This window comes from Prionailurus bengalensis, chromosome B1 (assembly GCF_016509475.1).
Source record: "Prionailurus bengalensis isolate Pbe53 chromosome B1, Fcat_Pben_1.1_paternal_pri, whole genome shotgun sequence".
NCBI lineage: Eukaryota > Metazoa > Chordata > Mammalia > Carnivora > Felidae > Prionailurus > Prionailurus bengalensis.
The window spans coordinates 96,282,950-96,302,339 of NC_057344.1; the positions used below are offsets into that span (position 1 = coordinate 96,282,950).

General features: G+C 36.7%; 1 protein-coding gene across 2 annotated transcripts in view; it reads left to right on the forward strand.

The window, feature by feature from the left end:
* Positions 1-12,906, forward strand: part of SCLT1 (sodium channel and clathrin linker 1) — a 217,858-nt gene extending 204,952 nt beyond the window's left edge. The window contains exons 19-21 of one of the 2 annotated variants that reach the window (XM_043568522.1): positions 2,311-2,389; positions 8,004-8,099; positions 12,380-12,906. In XM_043568522.1, the coding sequence (XP_043424457.1) occupies positions 2,311-2,389; positions 8,004-8,099; positions 12,380-12,442 (238 nt within the window). In that variant the 3' untranslated portion in view covers positions 12,443-12,906. Of the gene's footprint in view, positions 1-2,310; positions 2,390-8,003; positions 8,100-12,379 lie in introns of those variants that run through there. The other variant, XR_006295405.1, reaches the window with a different exon arrangement.
* Positions 12,907-19,390: the final 6,484 nt, after the last annotated feature.

The following is a 19,390-nucleotide window of genomic DNA, read 5'->3' on the forward strand; positions in this document are numbered from 1 at the left end:
ACCATCTCGCAGTCCGTGAGTTCGAGCCCCGCGTCAGGCTCTGGGCTGATGGCTCGGAGCCTGGAGCCTGTTTCCGATTCTGTGTCTCCCTCTGCCTCTGCCCCTCCCCCGTTCATGTTCTGTCTCTCTCTGTCCCAAAAATAAATAAACGTTAAAAAAAAAATTTTTTTTTAAAGAAATTATTACTATCATCTAAATTATTTTTTTTTATTTTTTTCAATGTTTATTTTTGAGAGAGAGAAGAGCACGAGTGGAGACTATCCTATAAATTGTCATGCGTAAGTGGTTTAGGCATCAAGTTATGCAGAAGGTGTTTTCTGAAAAGGTTTTATATAAACTGAATGTTGGCTAACTTTATAAATGGGATCACTGTATCATTTTAATCTCAGTATTACTCAAAGGTTATTTCTCATCAGCACTAATGTGCATAATTTTACCTTTAATTAATTTGGCCTAGAAGACCAGCCACGTTGGTCATTTTGCCTCTCTTTGTTATATCATGTTGAGGAGCAGCAGTAATTTTAAGCTACACAAGGCACTTTTTGCACAGTGATTTATTCTACATTATTATTACCAAAATATAGCAAAGATAAAACATTTGGGTTTGTCTGTCATAGAATCCATGATAGATACTCAGTCTTCTTCCTCATTGTCAGTGTTCTATATGAATGAAGCCACTGAGTTAGAATAAGGCATTTCCCTCTGAGTTCTGTTATGGCAACAGCTATGTGTTGCTCTTGGCCCATAGTGTTCAGTAAATATTTGTGGAATTGATTTGTGGGTGACATTATTTTTTGTTCTCTCCTATGTATTTATAACAGATTGCTTGCTCAAGATTTTAACAACTGTTCATTCAAATGTAGGACACCTGAGGGGCTTACCAAGTTTTTACACCATGCAGCTCATTTGGAAAAACTTTAAAGCTGAAGTTATTTTAGAAGTGTTAATTTGTTGATTTATTTAAGCAGAAGTAAGGTCAAAGATAAAAACTCGTCCTGAATTAACAGAGTATTTTAATACTCAGAAATTTATTTGGTCTTTTAAAAAAAATTGTTTTTAATGTTTTATTTTTGAGAGAGACAGAGACAGTGTGAGTGGGGGAGGGACTGAGAGACCGGGAGACACAGAATCTGAAGCAGGCTGCAGGCTCCAAGCTGTCAGCACAGAGCCCAATGTGGGACTCAAACTTAGGAACCATGATATCATGACCTGAGCTGAAGTCGGCCACTCAACCGACTGAGCCACCCAGGAACCCCTAAAATTATTTTTGAGACTACACTGTATCTACTTTTTTTATGTTATGTGTATATTTGTTTGTTTGTTTGTTTGTTTATAGAGGAGAGAGAGAGAAAATGAGTGGGGGGAGGGGCAGAAAGAATCCCAAGCAGGCTCTACTCTGTCAGCACAGAGCCCAATGTGGTGCTTGAACTCACGAACCATGAGATCATGACCTGAGCTGAAATCAAGAGTCAGACACTGAACCAACTGAGGCACCCAGGTACCCCCATTGTACCTACTTCTAAATTGAGACTCTTGAACAAAATACCTTTGGCCAAAAGTAAAACAATGCTTATATGTTGGATTAAAAACAGAAAAGAAAAAAGACAGCCAGCACATTGCATAGGATAAACACAGCTATTAAAGCATAAAGGATATGAATGTATAAAATATAGCACATATACAACCAAAACATAAATACCAATCCTGAATATACTACACTGAAATGATGTTGGAGTGATTAACATTACCTTCAATTTCCAAGACCTGAATTCCTCTAAGAAGCACTGTATATGAATCCTAAAAATGCATACTCTAGCTAAGAATCACGATAGCTTATGAGATTTTACAGTACCAAATACTGTATCTGTTTAATGTGGATATATATTCATTTTAATGCCAAATAATACCTCAAGATAATAATATTGAAGACACTTGAGCACTTTCTGAATATACGTGTGTGGGTTTTTTCCGCTTTTGGTGGTAAAATATACATAAAATTTAATATTTTAACATTTTTTTAGTTGTAATAAAATACACATAAAATTTACCATCTTAGTCATTTTTAGGTGTACAGTTCAATAGTGTCCAGGGTATTCACATTGTTGTACAGCCAGTCTCCAGAATACATGTGCATTTTATAAAGTAAGGAGTCCTGTAAAATATAGTCTATTAATCATAGACTTATTTTGCACATAAGATAATTTTGTTCAAAACATGAGCATATATCTCACTAAAAAGGATTCTTTTTTGTTACATTTTTGAACAATTATATTAATGGCTTTGGTTGGGGGGATGTCTCTTGATTAATAGGAGTGAGCTGAGTCGACAGAAACTTCATACCCAAGAGCTGCTTTCTCAGCTGGAAATGGCAAATGAAAAGGTAGTTGAGGTAAGATAATGACTCTCCCGGGAAGTACTTTCTGCTGCAGCTTGATACACATGTTATAGAATTTTACCTGAGCCAACTCCAAATTAATTCTACTTGGAAATGACCATACAGATGTGAGTATTCCTTGTAGAGAAATCATCCATAACCCTAAAAGTCCACATTTTATAATGTGAATAAAAGCTTTGAAAGTCAGTGATTCATCATATGTAAATGACAAAAGGTAGAGCTCTTATTTCATTTTCACCAATATAACTTGTGCAGTGTTGCAGAAAATGTGTTAAGATCCCCTTCATTTCTAAGCATGTCTAAGATTATATTTTTTAGCCCATTCCTCTTATTTTGTTTTAATCCAACACAAAAGATATGTAGTAATTACTTTTGCCTACTGGAATACATTAAAATACTCCTTTAGATTAATGCTTTATTTTTTTTTTTTAATGTTTGTTTATTTTAGAGAGACAGAGCACAAACAGAGGAAGGGCAGAGAGAGAAGGAGACACAGAATCCAAAGCAGCCTCCAGGTTCTGAGCTGTCAGCACAGAGCCCAGTGCAGGGGTAGAACTCACGAGCTGTGAGATCATGACCTGAGCTGAAGTCAGGCGCTTAACCAACTAAGCCACCCAGCCACTCCTAGATTAATTAATGCTTTATAGCTAAATGCAGCAAAAGTTCACCATTTTTCTCTTTGAATCTTTAAAAAAAAAAAGTTAACAATTCTAGATTATGATTAGAGCTTTCTAGAACTCTAGTTCTTCATTTGATGTTCTAATGTCAAATGTATTTGTTGGAATTTCATCAATAGGCTATTATGGTCTGTATTTTTGTGGCCATCTATAAAAGTCACAGTGAAATAATTACTCTCAAGTTTCAAAGCATTATAAATTGATATGAGCCATTTAGGAAACAAACAATAGCCATTAAAATACTTACTGTAGTTTTGGGGGCGCCTGGGTGGCTCGGTCGGTTAAGCGTCCTACTTCAGCTCAGGTCATGATCTCACGGTCCGTGAGTTCGAGCCCCGTGTCGGGCTCTGTGCTGACCACTCAGAGCCTGGAGCCTTTTTCAGATTCTGTGTCTCCCTCTCTCTCTGCCCCTCCCCTGTTCATGCTCTGTCTCTCTCTGTCTCAAAAATAAATAAACGTTAAAAACTTACTGTAGTTTTTTACTTCCAGGAATCTGTACTTAAGGAAATAATTTAAAATATGAAAAAAATAAATGCAGATATTCAACACAATAATGTTAACAATATTAGAAGATCAAAAGCAACCAAAATGATCAGTTAAAAAAGAACAGTTGCATATATTATGATTTACCTAATCTAGACTGTGCCTTAACCATGGAAAATGTATGGTTAAGCATGGAAAAATGCATATTATATGTAGTCTGATGATAACCTATGAAAATGATTATTATAGATGATGGGATTTTTTCCCCCAAGTTTTTTCTAGTGTTAATGATGTACCTTTTAAATTTAAGAGTATATATTTAAATATCTTGGTAAATTGAAACAGCCAATATGGTTCTCTTCATAAAATTTCATTTTGCTTTTGGGCACAATAAAATATATAATAAGCTCATTTTAGCAATATATTGTTATTTCAGCACTTTTTATTACTAGACATGACATTCACTGTTATCACTTATATGTTAGAGTCTGGGAACGATGTAGTTCTTCATAGAAAATGTGTTTTTCTTACTATTCCTGATTAGACTGGTATTACTCTCTCAATTTAGACAGGTGCCAGAAAACTACATAACAATTCTAGTTGTACAAAACTTTTCTTTTTTCAGGCTAGTAGGTATGGAGAGCACTAGTACATTTTTTTAATTGATAATTTCTTTGAACTTGTCTGCCTGACAGCATATTATGACAGATTTATATTCATGATGTCCGTATAGTTTCCTGAGGCAGCTCTAACAAATATTACAAACTTGATGGTTTAAACAACAGAAATGTATTGTCTCACAATTCTGAAGGCCAGAAGTACAAAATCAAGAAGTCAACAGGATGGGTTCCCTCTGAGGGTTCTGAGGAAGAATCTTCCATGCTTCTCTCTTACCTTCTGGTGGCTTCCAGAATTGCTTGGCTTGTAGATGGTGTTCTCCTTGTGTCTTCCTGCAGTCTTCCCCTTGTACATGTCCATGTACAAATTTTCCCTTTTTATGAAGATACTAGGCATATTGGATTAGGATCCACCCTAAAAACCTTAAAACCTCACTTTAATCATCAGCAAAGACGCTATTTCTTTTTTTTTTTTTTTTTTTAATTTATTTTGAGAGAGAGTCCATACATGAGCAGGGGAGAGGGAGAGGAGAAGGAGAGGAGAGGAGATCACCAAGCAAGCTCCATGCTCAACGTGGAGTTTTACATGGTACTTGATCTCAAAACCGTGAGATCATGACCTGAGCCAAAATCAAGAGTTGGGCACTTAACCAACTGAGCCACCCATTCCTTGAATTTTAAGTGAACTTTAAGAATGGCAATGTCTCAGGGCATCTGGGTGGCTCAGTTGGTTAAACGTTGGATTTTGGCTCAGGTCATGATCTCACAGTTCATGAGTTTGAGCCCTGCATCAAGCTCTGTGGTGACAGCTCAGAGTCTGGAGCCTGCTTGGGATTCTGTGTCTGCCTCTCTCTCTGCCTCTCCCCTGCTCGAACTCTCTCTCTCTCTCTCTTTCTCTCTCTTTCTCTCTCTCCCTCTCTCTCTCTCTCAAAAATAAATAAACATTTAAAAAAAGTAAAAGAATGGCAATGTCGCAGTGTCTCTAGAAGCTTGCTGTAGCATAGTAGTTACTTTTTACTTTGAGAGAGACAGTATGAATGGGGGAAGGGCAGAGAGTGGGGGGAGAGAGAGAATCCCAAGCAGGTTCTGCACTGTCAGCGCAGAGCCCAATAAAGACTTGAACCCATGAAACTGCGAGATCATGACCTGAGCCCAAATGGAGTCAGATGCTTAACCGACTGAGCGACCCAGGTGCCCCTGTAGCATAGTAGTTCTAAATGCACCAGCAAATAGCATCAACACCAACTAAGAACTTGGTAGGAGTACATATTCTCACAACTCATCCCATCCTACTGAAGTTTTAGTTGTGAGGCCCAACAGCCTGTGTTTTCAAACTCCAGGTGATTCTGAAGCAGTGATCTAGCGTCTCAAGGGTAATGTCATATATTGAAAGTCTTGTTCTTAACCTCTGATTCACTTTCTTTGGTAACATGTAGAGGGGGAAAAGAACAATTTAGTCAAAGTATAATTTTAAAAACTATTAATTTGGGGGCGCCTGGGTGGCGCAGTCGGTTGGGCGTCCGACTTCAGCCAGGTCACAATCTCGCGGTCCGTGAGTTCAAGCCCCGCATCGGGCTCTGGGCTAATGGCTCAGAGCCTGGAGCCTGTTTCCGATTCTGTGTCTCCCTCTCTCTCTGCCCCTCGCCCGTTCATGCTCTGTCTCTCTCTGTCCCAAAAATAAATAAACGTTGAAAAAAAAAAAACTATTAATGTGGAGATCTATCTTTGCATTTTATAAGGGGTAAAATGATATTCAGAGTTTTATCCAAATCAGCCAGGAGAAGGTCAGACTTTCACTCTTCACAGATGACATGATACTTTATATGGAAACCCCAAAAGATTCCACCAAAAAACTGCTAGAATTGATTCATGAATTCAACAAAGTTGCAGGATATAAAATCAACGCACAGAAATCGGTTGCATTCCTATACACCAACAATGAAGCGACAGAAAGAGAGATCAAGGAATCGATCCGATTTACAGTTGCACCAAAAACCATAAAATACCTAGGAATAAATCTAACCAAAGAGGTGAAAAATCTATACACTGAAAACTATGGAAAGCTTATGAAAGAAATTGAGGAAGATACAAAAAAATGGAAGAAGATTCCATGCTCCTGGATAGGAAGAACAAATATTTTTAAAATGTCGATAGTACCCAAAGCAATCTACATATTCAATGCAATCCCTATCAAAATAACACCAGCATTCTTCACAGAGCTAGAACAAACAATCCTAAAATTTGTATGCAACCAGAAAAGACCCCGAATAGCCAAAGCAATCTTGAAAAAGAAAACCAAAGTAGGAAGCATCACAATCCCAGACTTCAAGCTATACTACAAAGCTGTAATCATCAAGGTACTGGCACAAGAACAGACACTCAGATCAATGGAATAGAATAGAGAACCCAGAAATGGACCCACAAACATATGGCCAACTAATCTTCAACAAAGCGGGAAAGGATATCCAATAGAATAAAGACAGTCTGTTCAGCAACTAGTGCTGGGAAAACTGGACAGCGACATGCAGAAGAATGAACCTGGACCACTTTCTTACACCATACACAAAAATAAACTCAAAATGGATGAAAGACCTCAATGTAAGACAGGAAGCCATCAAAATCCTCGAGGAGAAAGCAGGCAAAAACCTCTTTGATCTTGTCCACAGCAACTTCTTATTCAACATGTCTCTGGAGGCAAGGGAAACAAAAGCAAAAATGAACTACTGGGACCTCATCAAAATAAAAAGCTTCTGCACAGCAAAGGAAACAATCAGCAAAACTAAAAGGCAACCAACAGAATGGGAGAAGATATTTGCAAATGACATATCAGAGAAAGGGTTAGTATCCAAAAATCTATAAAGAACTTATCAAACTCAACACCCAAAAAACAAATAATCCAATGAAGAAATGGGCAAAAGACATGCATAGACACTTCTCCAAAGAAGACATCTAGATGGCCAACTGACACATGAAAAAGTGCTCAACGTCACTCATCATCAGGGAAATACAAATCAAAACCACAATGAGATGCCACCTTATACCTGTCAGAATGGCTAACATTAACAACTCAGGCAACAACAGATGTTGGCGAGGATGAGGAGAAAGAGGATCTCTTTTTCATTGTTGGTGGGAATGCAAGCTGGTGCAGCCACTCTGGAAAACAGTATGGAGGTTCCTCAAAATAAAAATAGAACTACCCTTCAACCCAGCAATTGCACTATTAGGCATTTATCCAAGGGATACAGGGATGCTGTTTCGAAGGAACACATGCACCCCCATGTTTATAGCAGCACTATCAACAATAGCCAAAGTATGGAAAGAGCCCAAATGTCCATCGATGGATGAATGGATAAAGAAGAAGTGGTATACGTATACAATGGAGTATTACTCGGCAATGAAAAAGAATGAACTCTTGCCATTTGCAACTACGTGGATGGAACTGGAGGGTATTATGCTAAGTGAAATTAGTCAGAAAAAGACAAAAATCATATGATTTCACTCATATGAGGACTTTAAGAGACAAAACAGATGAACATAAGGGAAGGGAAACAAAAATAATATGAAAACGGGGATCAAACAGAAGAGACTCATAAATATGGGGAACAAACTGAGGGTTACTAGAGGGGGTGTGGGAGGGGGGATGGGCTAAATGGGTAAGGGGCACTTAGGAATCTACTCCTGAAATCATTGTTGCATTATATGCTAACTAACTTGGATATAAATTTTAAAAAATAAAAAATGATATTCAGATTTTGTATTGATAATTCCACAAAACCTTTCAATGTCACATACAGATTTTTAACTTGTTTACTTTATATTTCCCCTTAACAGAATGAAAAACTAATTCTAGAGCATCAAGAAAAAGCCAACAGACTTCAAAGGCGTCTAAGTCAGGCAGAACAGAGGGCGGCTTCAGCTTCCCAGCAGGTAGGGAGCTTCCTCATTATCCCTGGTTAGTAAATAGTCTGAGTAGATCAAAGATAAGTAAAGTTCCTCAAAAGCTCCCAGAGAACTAGTAGTTTTATTTTTACTTGATTAAACTGTTTAAAATTAGTCTTCTTAATGTTTGAGGTTGAAATAATAAACTTTAAAAACAGAAATAAACATAGTCTCCTAAACTGACACCAAAATCTAGACCTCTGCTGCCAGATTGGTAGCCACTAGGCCTAAGCAGCTGTTTTAATTTAAATTAATTATTAAAATTAAATAAATTACAATTTGAAAACCTCATTAACACTGGCTGGATTTCAGATGCTCCTATGTAACTATGGTTCTCATATTGGACAGCATAAATAGAACTCAATGATCACAAAAAGTTCTCTTGGACAGCACTGTTCTAGAATTTTGTTCTAAGCATGTATCACTGACAGATTTGTAAGTAGAAAACATCACTTTGAGTGTAATGCTTCAAACTGCAGTAACTTTGTTTTTATTGTAGTTTTAAATGGAAAATTTTACTTGGCCTATAGGTTACCTTCATTTAATGTGCATTTGTATATAACCATATAAATCTAAAATACTGTCTGAAAGTTATCCATTGGGAAATAGACTAGAAATGCAGAACATCAATAAAATACAAAGGGGTAATTACTCATAATTTAGGCACATCATATAAAGGAAATGCACCATTTGTTCTAAAGTAGGAGCAATAGTACCTCCTATTAGGAACAATGTGAGATCATTTAGTGATTATAAAGATAGGCTGGAAACCGTTTAGATAGATAGATGGATAGATATAGATAGGCAGAGAAACCAAGTTACTACATTATTAATTACATTTGTTTATAAAAACTGTTTCAATCAGGGGTGCCTGGGTGGCTCAGTCAGTTAAGCGTCCGACTTCAGCTCAGGTTTGATCTCATGGTTTGTGAGTTCGAGCCCCACATTGGGCTCTGTGCTGACAGCTTGGAGCCTGAAGCCTGCTTCGGATTCTGTGTCTCCCTCTCTCTGTTCCTCCCCGACACACACACACACACACACACACTCTCTCTCTCTCTCTCTCTCTCTCTCTCTCTCTCTCTCTCTCTCTCAAAAATAAAGATTAAAAAAAATTTTTTAACTGTTTCAATCAAAATTAATATGTACAGATATTACAGCATTTCATAATAGTAAAGCAGCTCTAAATACTCATTGAATTCAGTTTATGTATGTGATATTTGTAGATTTTTTTTTAATCTACTTCTGATTTGAACATGGCATGGCATTTAAGAAAATGCAGTAATTTGCCCTTCTGTTCTCCTCCTTCTCGAAAGTAATTAGAGGGGCGCCTGGGTGGCTCAGTCAGTTAAGCGTCCGACTTCGGCTCAGGTCATGATCTCACAGTTCGTGAGTTCGAGCCCCGCGTCGGGCTCTGTGCTGACAGCTCAGAGCCTGGAGCCTGCTTCACATTCTGTGTCTCCCTCTCTCTCTGCCCCTTCCCTGCTCATGCTCTGTCTCTCTCTGTCTCAAAAACATTAAAAAAAAAAAAAAAAAAGTAATTAGAGCTTTACCAAATAAACTTATGAACTTACGAATGAATGTAGTAAGTTATTAATCATTCAAGAAACCATTGTTTTGGGTGTCCCGGGCAGTAACTTAAGAGTGGATGTTTTAGTGTCAGGCAAATAGCCTGGTGCCATTAAGTAGCCATGTGATTTGGGACAATTTCAACTTTTCTAAGCCTCAGTTTCTTCATGTTTGATGTAGTGTAATAACACCTCTCTTACAGAGTTATTGAAAGATCGAAAAGATTAACACATATAAACACTTAGTATAATCATTAAGTGGTAAGTATTTAGTTATATAAGAAATTAAATTTCTATATCACAGTCCTTAAATCTTCAAGTTTACCTTTTTTAAAGAATATGATAAAGAAAATGCCTACTTAAAATTAACTACCTTAAGTTCTATAGTAAAAAGAGTACAGTTACAGAACCTTAACTGGATAATCCAGTTTGGCAGCTAGTTTAGTCTCCCTCCTGACAGAATTAAACCCAAACAGTACAACACTGATTTTTCTTCTGTGATTTAAACTCTCTAATGACAGACATTTCACCATTCTCTTTATGAGATTTTTTTTAATGTTATGTCAGTAACCACTTTACAGTTTTTTTCCTTCAGCTTTTCTCCTTCCATCCCATTTTCATTTGGAGATGAAAAGTAATCATTGAGCATTCTCCCCATCCACAGAAAGGAATTTATACCCTGGAATTAATTTTTGTTCTGTTTTAAATGAGTTCAAGTTATAAACTTCCTTTCTTTAGACATATTCGGCTTTTTAAATCTTTATCTTTGCTTTCTCTGGATTCTAATTTTCCCAGTTTCCCCTAAAAACTGGAAACTGCAATTAGAAAGACTACCCTGCTAAGGGCCTGATATTTAATGAAAGAAAGGAGTTGAAGAATTACTACTTCCTCTACTGTGTACATCATACTTACCAGTGCAGCCCAACGTCATGCACAAGCCCTGCATTGTACTGAACCCTCCATGTTCTAAATGTGCTATTCTGATGAACTTTTTCTGTACATTCTTCATCCATCTTTGGACTGTGGTTATATGTTCTAAATGTATCAGTCTAAACTAATGAAAGCCCTGCTGTGTTCTCTTGACCATAAAATCAGCGTGGTGAAGCCTTTCTAAGCAAGAACACAAAACCTAAAAACTATGAAAAGAAATTAATAAATGTGAACCATGTAAAATTTCAAATATCTGCATTTTAAAAAGTCATAGTCAATGAAAAATTGAGAAAAATATCTGCAATACATGTGACAAAAGCAGTATCTTTTATATAAAGAGTGACTAAGTCAACAAAAAGTACAACGTACAACAAAGAAAACATATTTGCAGAAAAGGGAAGACAGATGGCTTTTAAACATCTAAAAAGATACTCATCCTCATTCATAAGACAAATACAGGATTAAACCATAATTGCATACCATTTTTCACCATTTCATGATCATGTCAGATCATGAAGTTTGTTAATACATTAAGCTGGCACTTCTGTACATCACTGATATAAATATGTATTGGTGCAGTCTCTTTGGAGCCCAGTTTGGCAGTATCTCTCAAAAATTGTAATGTATATATAACCTTTGACCCAGTCGTTCTATGAGTTTATTCTGCCCGTGGTGTACTTGCACCTTGTCAAGTCTGCAAGGAAACATGTAAAAATAGTAATTGCAACATTGCCTATAATTTTAATAGAGTCAAAGCCATCTAAATGCCCATCAATAGAAAGCCGGTTAAATTATGGAGTATCCATACCAGGAAAAGTTTGCCACTGTTAAGAAGAATAAAGTAGATCTCACACGGAGCTATTTGTAAGGTAGATCATTCAGAAGGAAAAAAAAAAAGATAAAACGTATATATAGCCCTTTATCATTTTTTTAAATAAAAAGGCATGAGGAAATACATCCATCTATTCTCATTTAGAATGTATTTCTAGGGGCGCCTGGGTGGCGCAGTCGGTTAAGCGTCCGACTTCAGCCAGGTCACGATTTCGCGGTCCGTGGGTTCGAGCCCCGCGTCAGGCTCTGGGCTGATGGCTCAGAGCCTGGAGCCTGTTTCAAATTCTGTGTCTCCCTCTCTCTCTGCCCCTCCCCCGTTCATGCTCTGTCTCTCTCTGTCCCAAAAATAAATAAACGTGGGAAAAAAAAAAAAAGAATGTATTTCTAGAAATAGAAAACAGAAGTAGTGGTTGTATCTGGTAAGAGGGCTATAGAATGAAGGACAGCAGTAAGAAGACTTTTTTATGATGTATATACTCTTTTGTACCGTTAGATATCTTTCCAGGTGTGTATAATGTCAACTCCAGTTGATATTTAAAGACTATTTTCCTATTAGACCCTTCTTACTATGATTTATCATCCTCTCATTACCAACCTTGTATTGTGCTGGCTCACACTTAGTTTGTATTTTACCCACTTTTCTAATTAGCTTTTACGTAGATATTTTTCATTCATCTGTGAAATATGTTTTGGAATTCTAAGTACTGTATATCATTCTGAGCTATGGAATGCTGTATTTGACATGCATATCTCTAGTGTAATACAGGCATTTTAAAGACTCAAGAGTAAAATAGAAAGGAACACACAAAATGACCTCTTCCAGGACCCCTTCCAGTCAGATTATTTGCAATAATTGTAAGTTGTGATGCATTATACTTTGTATTAGTGTAAGATTTTCCATAGAAAAAGTAACTACTTACTGATTGTCTATTTTAATTGCAGCTCAGTGTGATTACAGTGCAGAGAAGAAAAGCAGCCTCCATGATGAATCTGGAAAATATTTAAAAATATTCATAGTTCACTCTCAGAACTTTAGAATTGGGAAAACTGTTCGACTAGAAGTGTATTGAAATGGTAAAAACCCATAGAGAATGGTTAAGGCTTGTGTCGTTTTGCAGAAGCATTTTCCATTCTGTTTTGAGGGCTATGGAAAACAGAACAATGACAGCTTCCTGTAAGTAAAGAAAATATAGCCGTATATTGAGCTTCAGTGGAGAATAAAGCCAGCTAAGAAGAACTCATTGCCTTCATCGACGTGTCTATTTTTTAATTCTCCCTTCCTTCCTTTGGAAAAGCATAATAATTTTTAAGCTATACTAATCACGAGAAAGACAATGCTAGAATTTTAATATTTCAGGCTCCATGATTTGAGAATTTTACACCTAATTGTTACTAACTCACTTTTTAAGTTCCCAAGTATCCATTTTATTATAAACTCATAAATGTAATAAATTATGCACTTTCTAAAATGATGCAGTCATGTATTTTAATGTATAATTGTAGTGATTCATTTTTAATTTACACGATTTCCAGTTTTTATCAAATATTTATATTTAAGAATTTGGGAGGTTTTGTTTTTGTTTTGCTATTACTCAAAGCAGTACTAACAATAAATTCTGAGAATGCATGGGCATTGAATATTGCAGTCTAGTTGATTTTCATAGGTCTAGTTGATTTTCATAGGTCCATGTAGTTAGCTATTCTCTGCTTCTGGTTTGAACTTGGTACACCCTGCTTTCTGGTGATTACAGCACATGAGTTTGCATCTGGTTAACAAGTTAGGAAACTGCTGCAGTAGTCCAGATAAAGGATAATGAATTGAGTTTGAAGTGACATGAAAACATTCATGTGTAAATATTCACCCAGGCAGTCAGAAGCTTAGGACTGGCTCTAACAAACAGATAGAAATGGGGTCTTTGGCATGGTGCTGAGAATTGAAGCACCATGGGGTGTAGGAGCTTGCCTTGGGACTTTATGGGATGTGGCTACCTCTTTCCGTCCATTTCTTTTGCTCTAGCTCTGATGGCGGCCTTCTTTTACTTCTGTCAACACATCATCCTTCCTCCCCACAGGATTTCTGTGTGTACTTTGCCATCTGCACATTCTTCAGATCACTACTCACATATCCCTGCCTCAGAGAGCCTTCCAGCCTCCAGACTAGATTAGGTCCCCTTGTACTTCTCATAATAGTGTGCTGTATTTTTGATTCATAGCACTTGGGAAAATTTGTAATTTTTGAAATTTTTTAATATCCACTCCAACAGTCCGCAAACTCCTTGAGAGCAGGATTCATGTCTGCTCCCCTTCATTGTACTCTTAGTACTCAGCATAGTAGCTTCTGGCACACGGAGGGTATTCAATAACTGTTCAAATTCTGAAAAATAATTTTTAAGGACAGGACCTTAGAAGATATCTTCATTTGTTGAATGAGCTCAGGGAGAGGAGTCATTGAAGGAGACTAAATAGGAACAATGAGAGGGCTATAACCAAGAGAATCCAGTATGATTCTCTAAAGAAAACTAAAGGAGGGCCAGGACTAAAGGAGGGGACAAGTGGTTGCTAGTGTCAGATTCGGTGGCGATATGAAACAGTACAAGTATGATAGTTAAATGATAATTAGGCACTTAGCTTATTTTCATTTTCTAGGAATTTTTCATTTGATTCTCTAATGTGAATTCCTTCCTATGTCACTCACAGAGTAATTTCCATGTTAAGAGTTATGTTCATATTCATGTTTATAGAATATAAAATTTATTCTTAACTTTTAATTAGAGAAGATGTTAGAATTATACAAGAAAGATGAGACTGTAGGAGGAAGCACTTCAGAAATGAACATTATAGACAAATGGAATCTGATTATCATCCTTTCTCAAAAAGAAAATCAAACTTCCCAGACTCATTTCCTCAAGGTAATCTTTCAGTGTAAGCACTTTCTCCAAACTTTGGCCATGGGCACCTACTCTTTACCTTTTAAAATCGATAACTCTCTCTCCAGTTGGATCTCCTTGAATACTTAGATATTCTCCAAGTAAAGGATAGGCTACTAGTCAGACAATAGGCCTTTCTTACCTCTGCTGAATTCGAACAGACTTAAGCTGGGTTTACCAACAGAACTGAACATGCGTGGTTATTTTTCTTTCAGAAAAGTTTGTTAGCTAATGATTTCAATGTAAAAATGTAGTGGAATTTTTGACATTTCTCATATTGGTCAGTCAGTCTTGCCTTCATTTACAAAGACATTATCATTTTTCTGTGAACTGTATTTTAGGCGATGGGGAAATGAATAGGAAAGAGTGAAAAGAAATGATGTAAATCTGAAATTAAGGACAACACAGCTAGTTCATTTTATTTATTCATATTTCTTTATTTGTGTCTCCCTGAGGAAGAAAAGAGATATGATTACCTCTTCTTCCTTTTGTATACAAATATGCAAATTGGGGCAGCCAACAATCTTCTAATTTCTCCTCTGGTATGAGCACTGTAACTACCCCAAATATGGGAGAACATTAGCAACAATTCAGCCATTCGTTTATTCAGCAAATATGAATATTTCATAGCTACACAGTCTGCCAAGCCAACTCGCAGACAAATCAAGGAAGAATGAAAAAATACTTTAAACATTTTAGTATAAATTCTGTTCTTTAACCATAATGTATTTCATCGGTTTTTCCAGAATAGCAAATCTGTAATGGGCTTTTTTACAAACATTTTAATAAAAAATAATGATTAGGTTTTCTTAGTTTATTTAAAAATGTATATATACATATAGGTATGTGCACAGTGAGGGGACACTGAAATACCCCACTGTGATGTATGAAATCTGTCCCTCACCAGCCCTTAAAACATGTACAAATATGTGCCTTTCGAGCAGTGTTAACATTCTTAGTATTTATATAGAAACTAAACAAATATGTATATACTTAAAAAAAAAAACATAGGATGGGAAGGCATCTTTAAGGTATTTTTTTTTACAACACTGGCACCCACCCAGCTACTGAGAAAACAATCTACACTAAGTGGTTTTGTAGCCCAAGGGTTCACCACAAAACATGCACATGTGCCCCACATTCCGGTAGACACCCCCATGTACTAGCTCTAACACCACTCTCATTTCTTCCATTCAAGTATATTGGAATGTAAGCATGTGAGAATAACATTATGGAGCTAACTTTGTATTTTCTCTAGTTTCTTTCTAAATATACATTCTTAAAGTTCACTGCTTTATTTTTAGAGAACAGATTAGTGCTGTTACCCTGCACCTCTGTCTAAATGCACTGGGGCTGGAGGGGGTGGGGGTACTCTCCCTTGAGATGGGCCAGTCTACTTTCCAACAGTCTGACCATTAGTCTGACCTTCCTTCCTTACCTTAATGTGCCTTCCTGCCTTAGTTCTACCTTGTGCAACAGAGTAAGTCTAAACCATCTTACAAGTGGCAGGTCTTCAGCCTTTTGAAAATAATCTTCATGTTCTGCCTGCACGTAAGTAAACGTCCCCATTTCCTCAGAGGAGTTGGTTTTGAGTCCTTTTGCCAGCCACCCACTGGTCTCTGAAAGTGCTCTGATTTTCACATATGCTTCTTCATTCATTCAGTAAATATTTATTGAGCACCTACTTTTTACACCAGGCATGCTTGGGATTTATCAGTCTTATGCCCAGAACCAAAAATTATATTCAAGGTGTAAAAAAACTACTCCCTTGTTCTGAATCATGACTGAGAGAGAGGTGGGAGAAGCATAAGTGATACCTACCTAAGTGTGGGGGAAAAACATGTATTAGAACCTCCAGGGGACGGATGTGGTTCAAACCACATACCCTTCCCCTTTTCCCAACCCCCCAAATAGTCTGACATGGTCTCTTATGGAAACATGCTTTGAGAGTTATTATAGTGAATCTTGGATATGTACCTGTAATTTCTCATTAGTATTTAGAATGAGAAAAAAATTATTCTACAATGTGTACTTCCATTAATGCCACTTAAAATCATGTTAGCTTTTTTGGAATTTGAATTTCAGTGTTGGAAATGTTGAGCATATTGTTAACTAAAATCTTCACGTCTTTTCCAAAGGTTTCGTTGCTGAGCTAAATCTTTGCTCCAGAAGCCAGACTGGTTGTTCATCCCTTTTAAATTTTATTATGTCATGACAGTGTGCTGAGGTCATTTTAGCTCCAATTCTGTCATCCAGTTTGTTACCTGTAAGCATAGGGACCATGTCTGCTTTATTTTTAGTGCTATGTTTCTTGCACCCATGACAACTTTTTATTTACGATGATGCCATCTATAGGTTTGGTAAACATACCACCCATATTTTCATGAAAATCATGAAAAAAAAAGAACTAGACAGATGTGAGTGCAGTTGGTCTCTTAGAACACACCAGCTCCCAGCTCCCATAATGTATAATTAATCAGGATCATGGGGCCTGGTTATTCAGCCCATTTTTAATCTGGCCTGTTTGCTGCTTCTTCACCATCACAAAAACATCAAGAAATACCCACTCTTCTGTCCAGAGAAAGTTTGTTTATGCTACAACTGTCATACTTCGCAGACCTCATCCAGTAGTCCTATCCAAGAAGAAAATTTATTCCGATAGATTTCTTTTTAGTAAATCCATGTAGCTGCCTAGTAATCACTATTTTTTTAATGTTCATTTAAAACCCTTGAAGCCTTTAATATGGCATCATGGAACTTTTCGTTCAATATTTTCATCCTATTTTCAAAGAATAAAATCAGAGCAAAATATGTATACAAAGTCTGCTCGCACTTAGATTTGTAAATATTAAAAATGTGATACTAGCACCTCCTTTCATATAAACGGTAGGGGGATAAAAGAGAATGAGAAAAGTTTTGTTTCTACAAATAACCGAAAGAATACATTGGGGAATCTTTCCCTGGATCTACAATAATCATGATGATCTGTATGAATAATGTCTATTTATTGAGCACCTATCATATGTAAGACATTGTGCTGGCATTTTGCATTTATTACCTTATATAATTCAACAGACTTGCTAGTTAGGTATTACTCCCTTTCCAAAGGTATCATAAAAGTTAAGTAACTTGCTTCAACTAGTCCTAAGTACTCAGAGTGAGTAAATGCCTTTCAAACATCACGTTTTAAAATATCATGCTTGTTTTGACACAGGAAATCATACAGTATGACATCAACCACTTTACAATTGCTAAACAATTTAACATATTTAAGTCTTTTTGGTAGATATACTTTTTTGGTGAAATGGTTATCACCCATTAAAGAAAAATGAAAACCTTCAAAAGAGGTAGCTAGCCCACTAATTATATAACTTCCCTTGCTTAGTTAGGTCTCTATTTTCCACCAAAGTTACTGGACTTTTTTTAGCCAGTTTCAAGTTTTGAAAAAATTACAAAATCCCACCAGATATGAAGGTGCTTTTCCTAAGAAATTTTCTATGTAATGCACGTAATCTGACAATCTCTTGAAGGTTTCCAGATGTAATGAGTGGTAATTTCACCCCCAAGAAAGTGTCATGTCTACCAAGTTGCTACCAAAAAATCTTAAATGCTAAATTGTTTAGCAGTTATAAAGTGATTGATCCAGTCTTGCATGCCTTCCTGTGTCAAAACAAGAGCATGGGATTTTAAGTTTATTTGAGAGAGATACAGTGTGTGTGGGAGGGGCAAAGAGCAGGGAGAAAATCCCAAGTAGTGGGCATGCAGCCAGATGAGGGGCTCGAACTCACAATGATCACATGTGAGATCATGACCTGAGCTGAAATCAAGATGTGGTTGCTTAACCGACTAAGCCACCCAGGCGCCCTAAGCATGGTATTTTAAAGTGTGATGTTTGAAAGGTATTTACTCACTTTGAGTAAGTACTTGGGAATAGTTGAAGCAAAGATATGATCACAGAGATTTAATACGAAAAAGAGAAGCTCAAACAATTCAAACAGTAAAGTTGGAACAGAGCCATAATTAGGAAGAAAAGAAGGAAAGTGCCCTTTGAGGCTGCTACGTGGCGGGGAAGGGAAACACCAGAGAAAAAATTTGCTTCATAAATTGTATCATACTGGTAATAATCCTGAAATTAGAACCATCAGCCAGATTAGTGGATAAAATAACCACAATTAGCCCATAATTATAAATACACTATTTCAAACAGCCATATGTAAGCCAAGGAAGAGTGAGAATATCAGGATACAGTAGTGATCCATTAGGAATGACTTTGCTATTAGGAATGACTTCACTATTTAATTTGGCATTGCTTGATTTATTCATTTCTGCATTTGATCTTTGCCAAAAGACTGAGAAGGACTTATTTCTAAAAAATAACCAGATTTTACTGTACTTTATATCACAAAATTACCGATTGCAAAGTTTTGCATAGAATCAGTTTGAAAAGTCTTAAGACATTAGTTCATCATCAAGAAACTATGTAACTTTAAATAATTCTCTTTAAGTTTCCAAGCAGTGTGTTAGGACACAGAATTAAGTTTCTGATAGCAATGTTATTTTCTTTGATCCTATATGCATAGATTTTACCTGTAAATATGTTTGTGTTACATAAATGTACACGTATGAAGCAAAACTAATTCCATTCAATTCAGGAACTGACTGACCACAAGCCTACTGTTGCTCGTCCTCCATTAGGTTATGTGCAGGTATTCATCCAGCACATGAACATGTTTTAGGCCAAGATTATTAGTTTTACTTTATAGAAACTCATTGAACCAAAGTTCACATATATAATCCTCAGTGAACTCAAGAACACATGAACTACTTGATGTGAACTATTTTTATATTCTGAGAGACAGTAGAGCCCAAGGAGCTGAGTTGTAGTCTGGCTGGGATTAACTCCCAGCTCTACCACCAACTGACCTTGAGCAAATTGTGCCCCTGTTTCCTCATCTGCCAATTAGATAATAGTGCCTACCTCACATGTTGTGAGCAAAGTAATATGCATAAAATACAGACCAGTCAG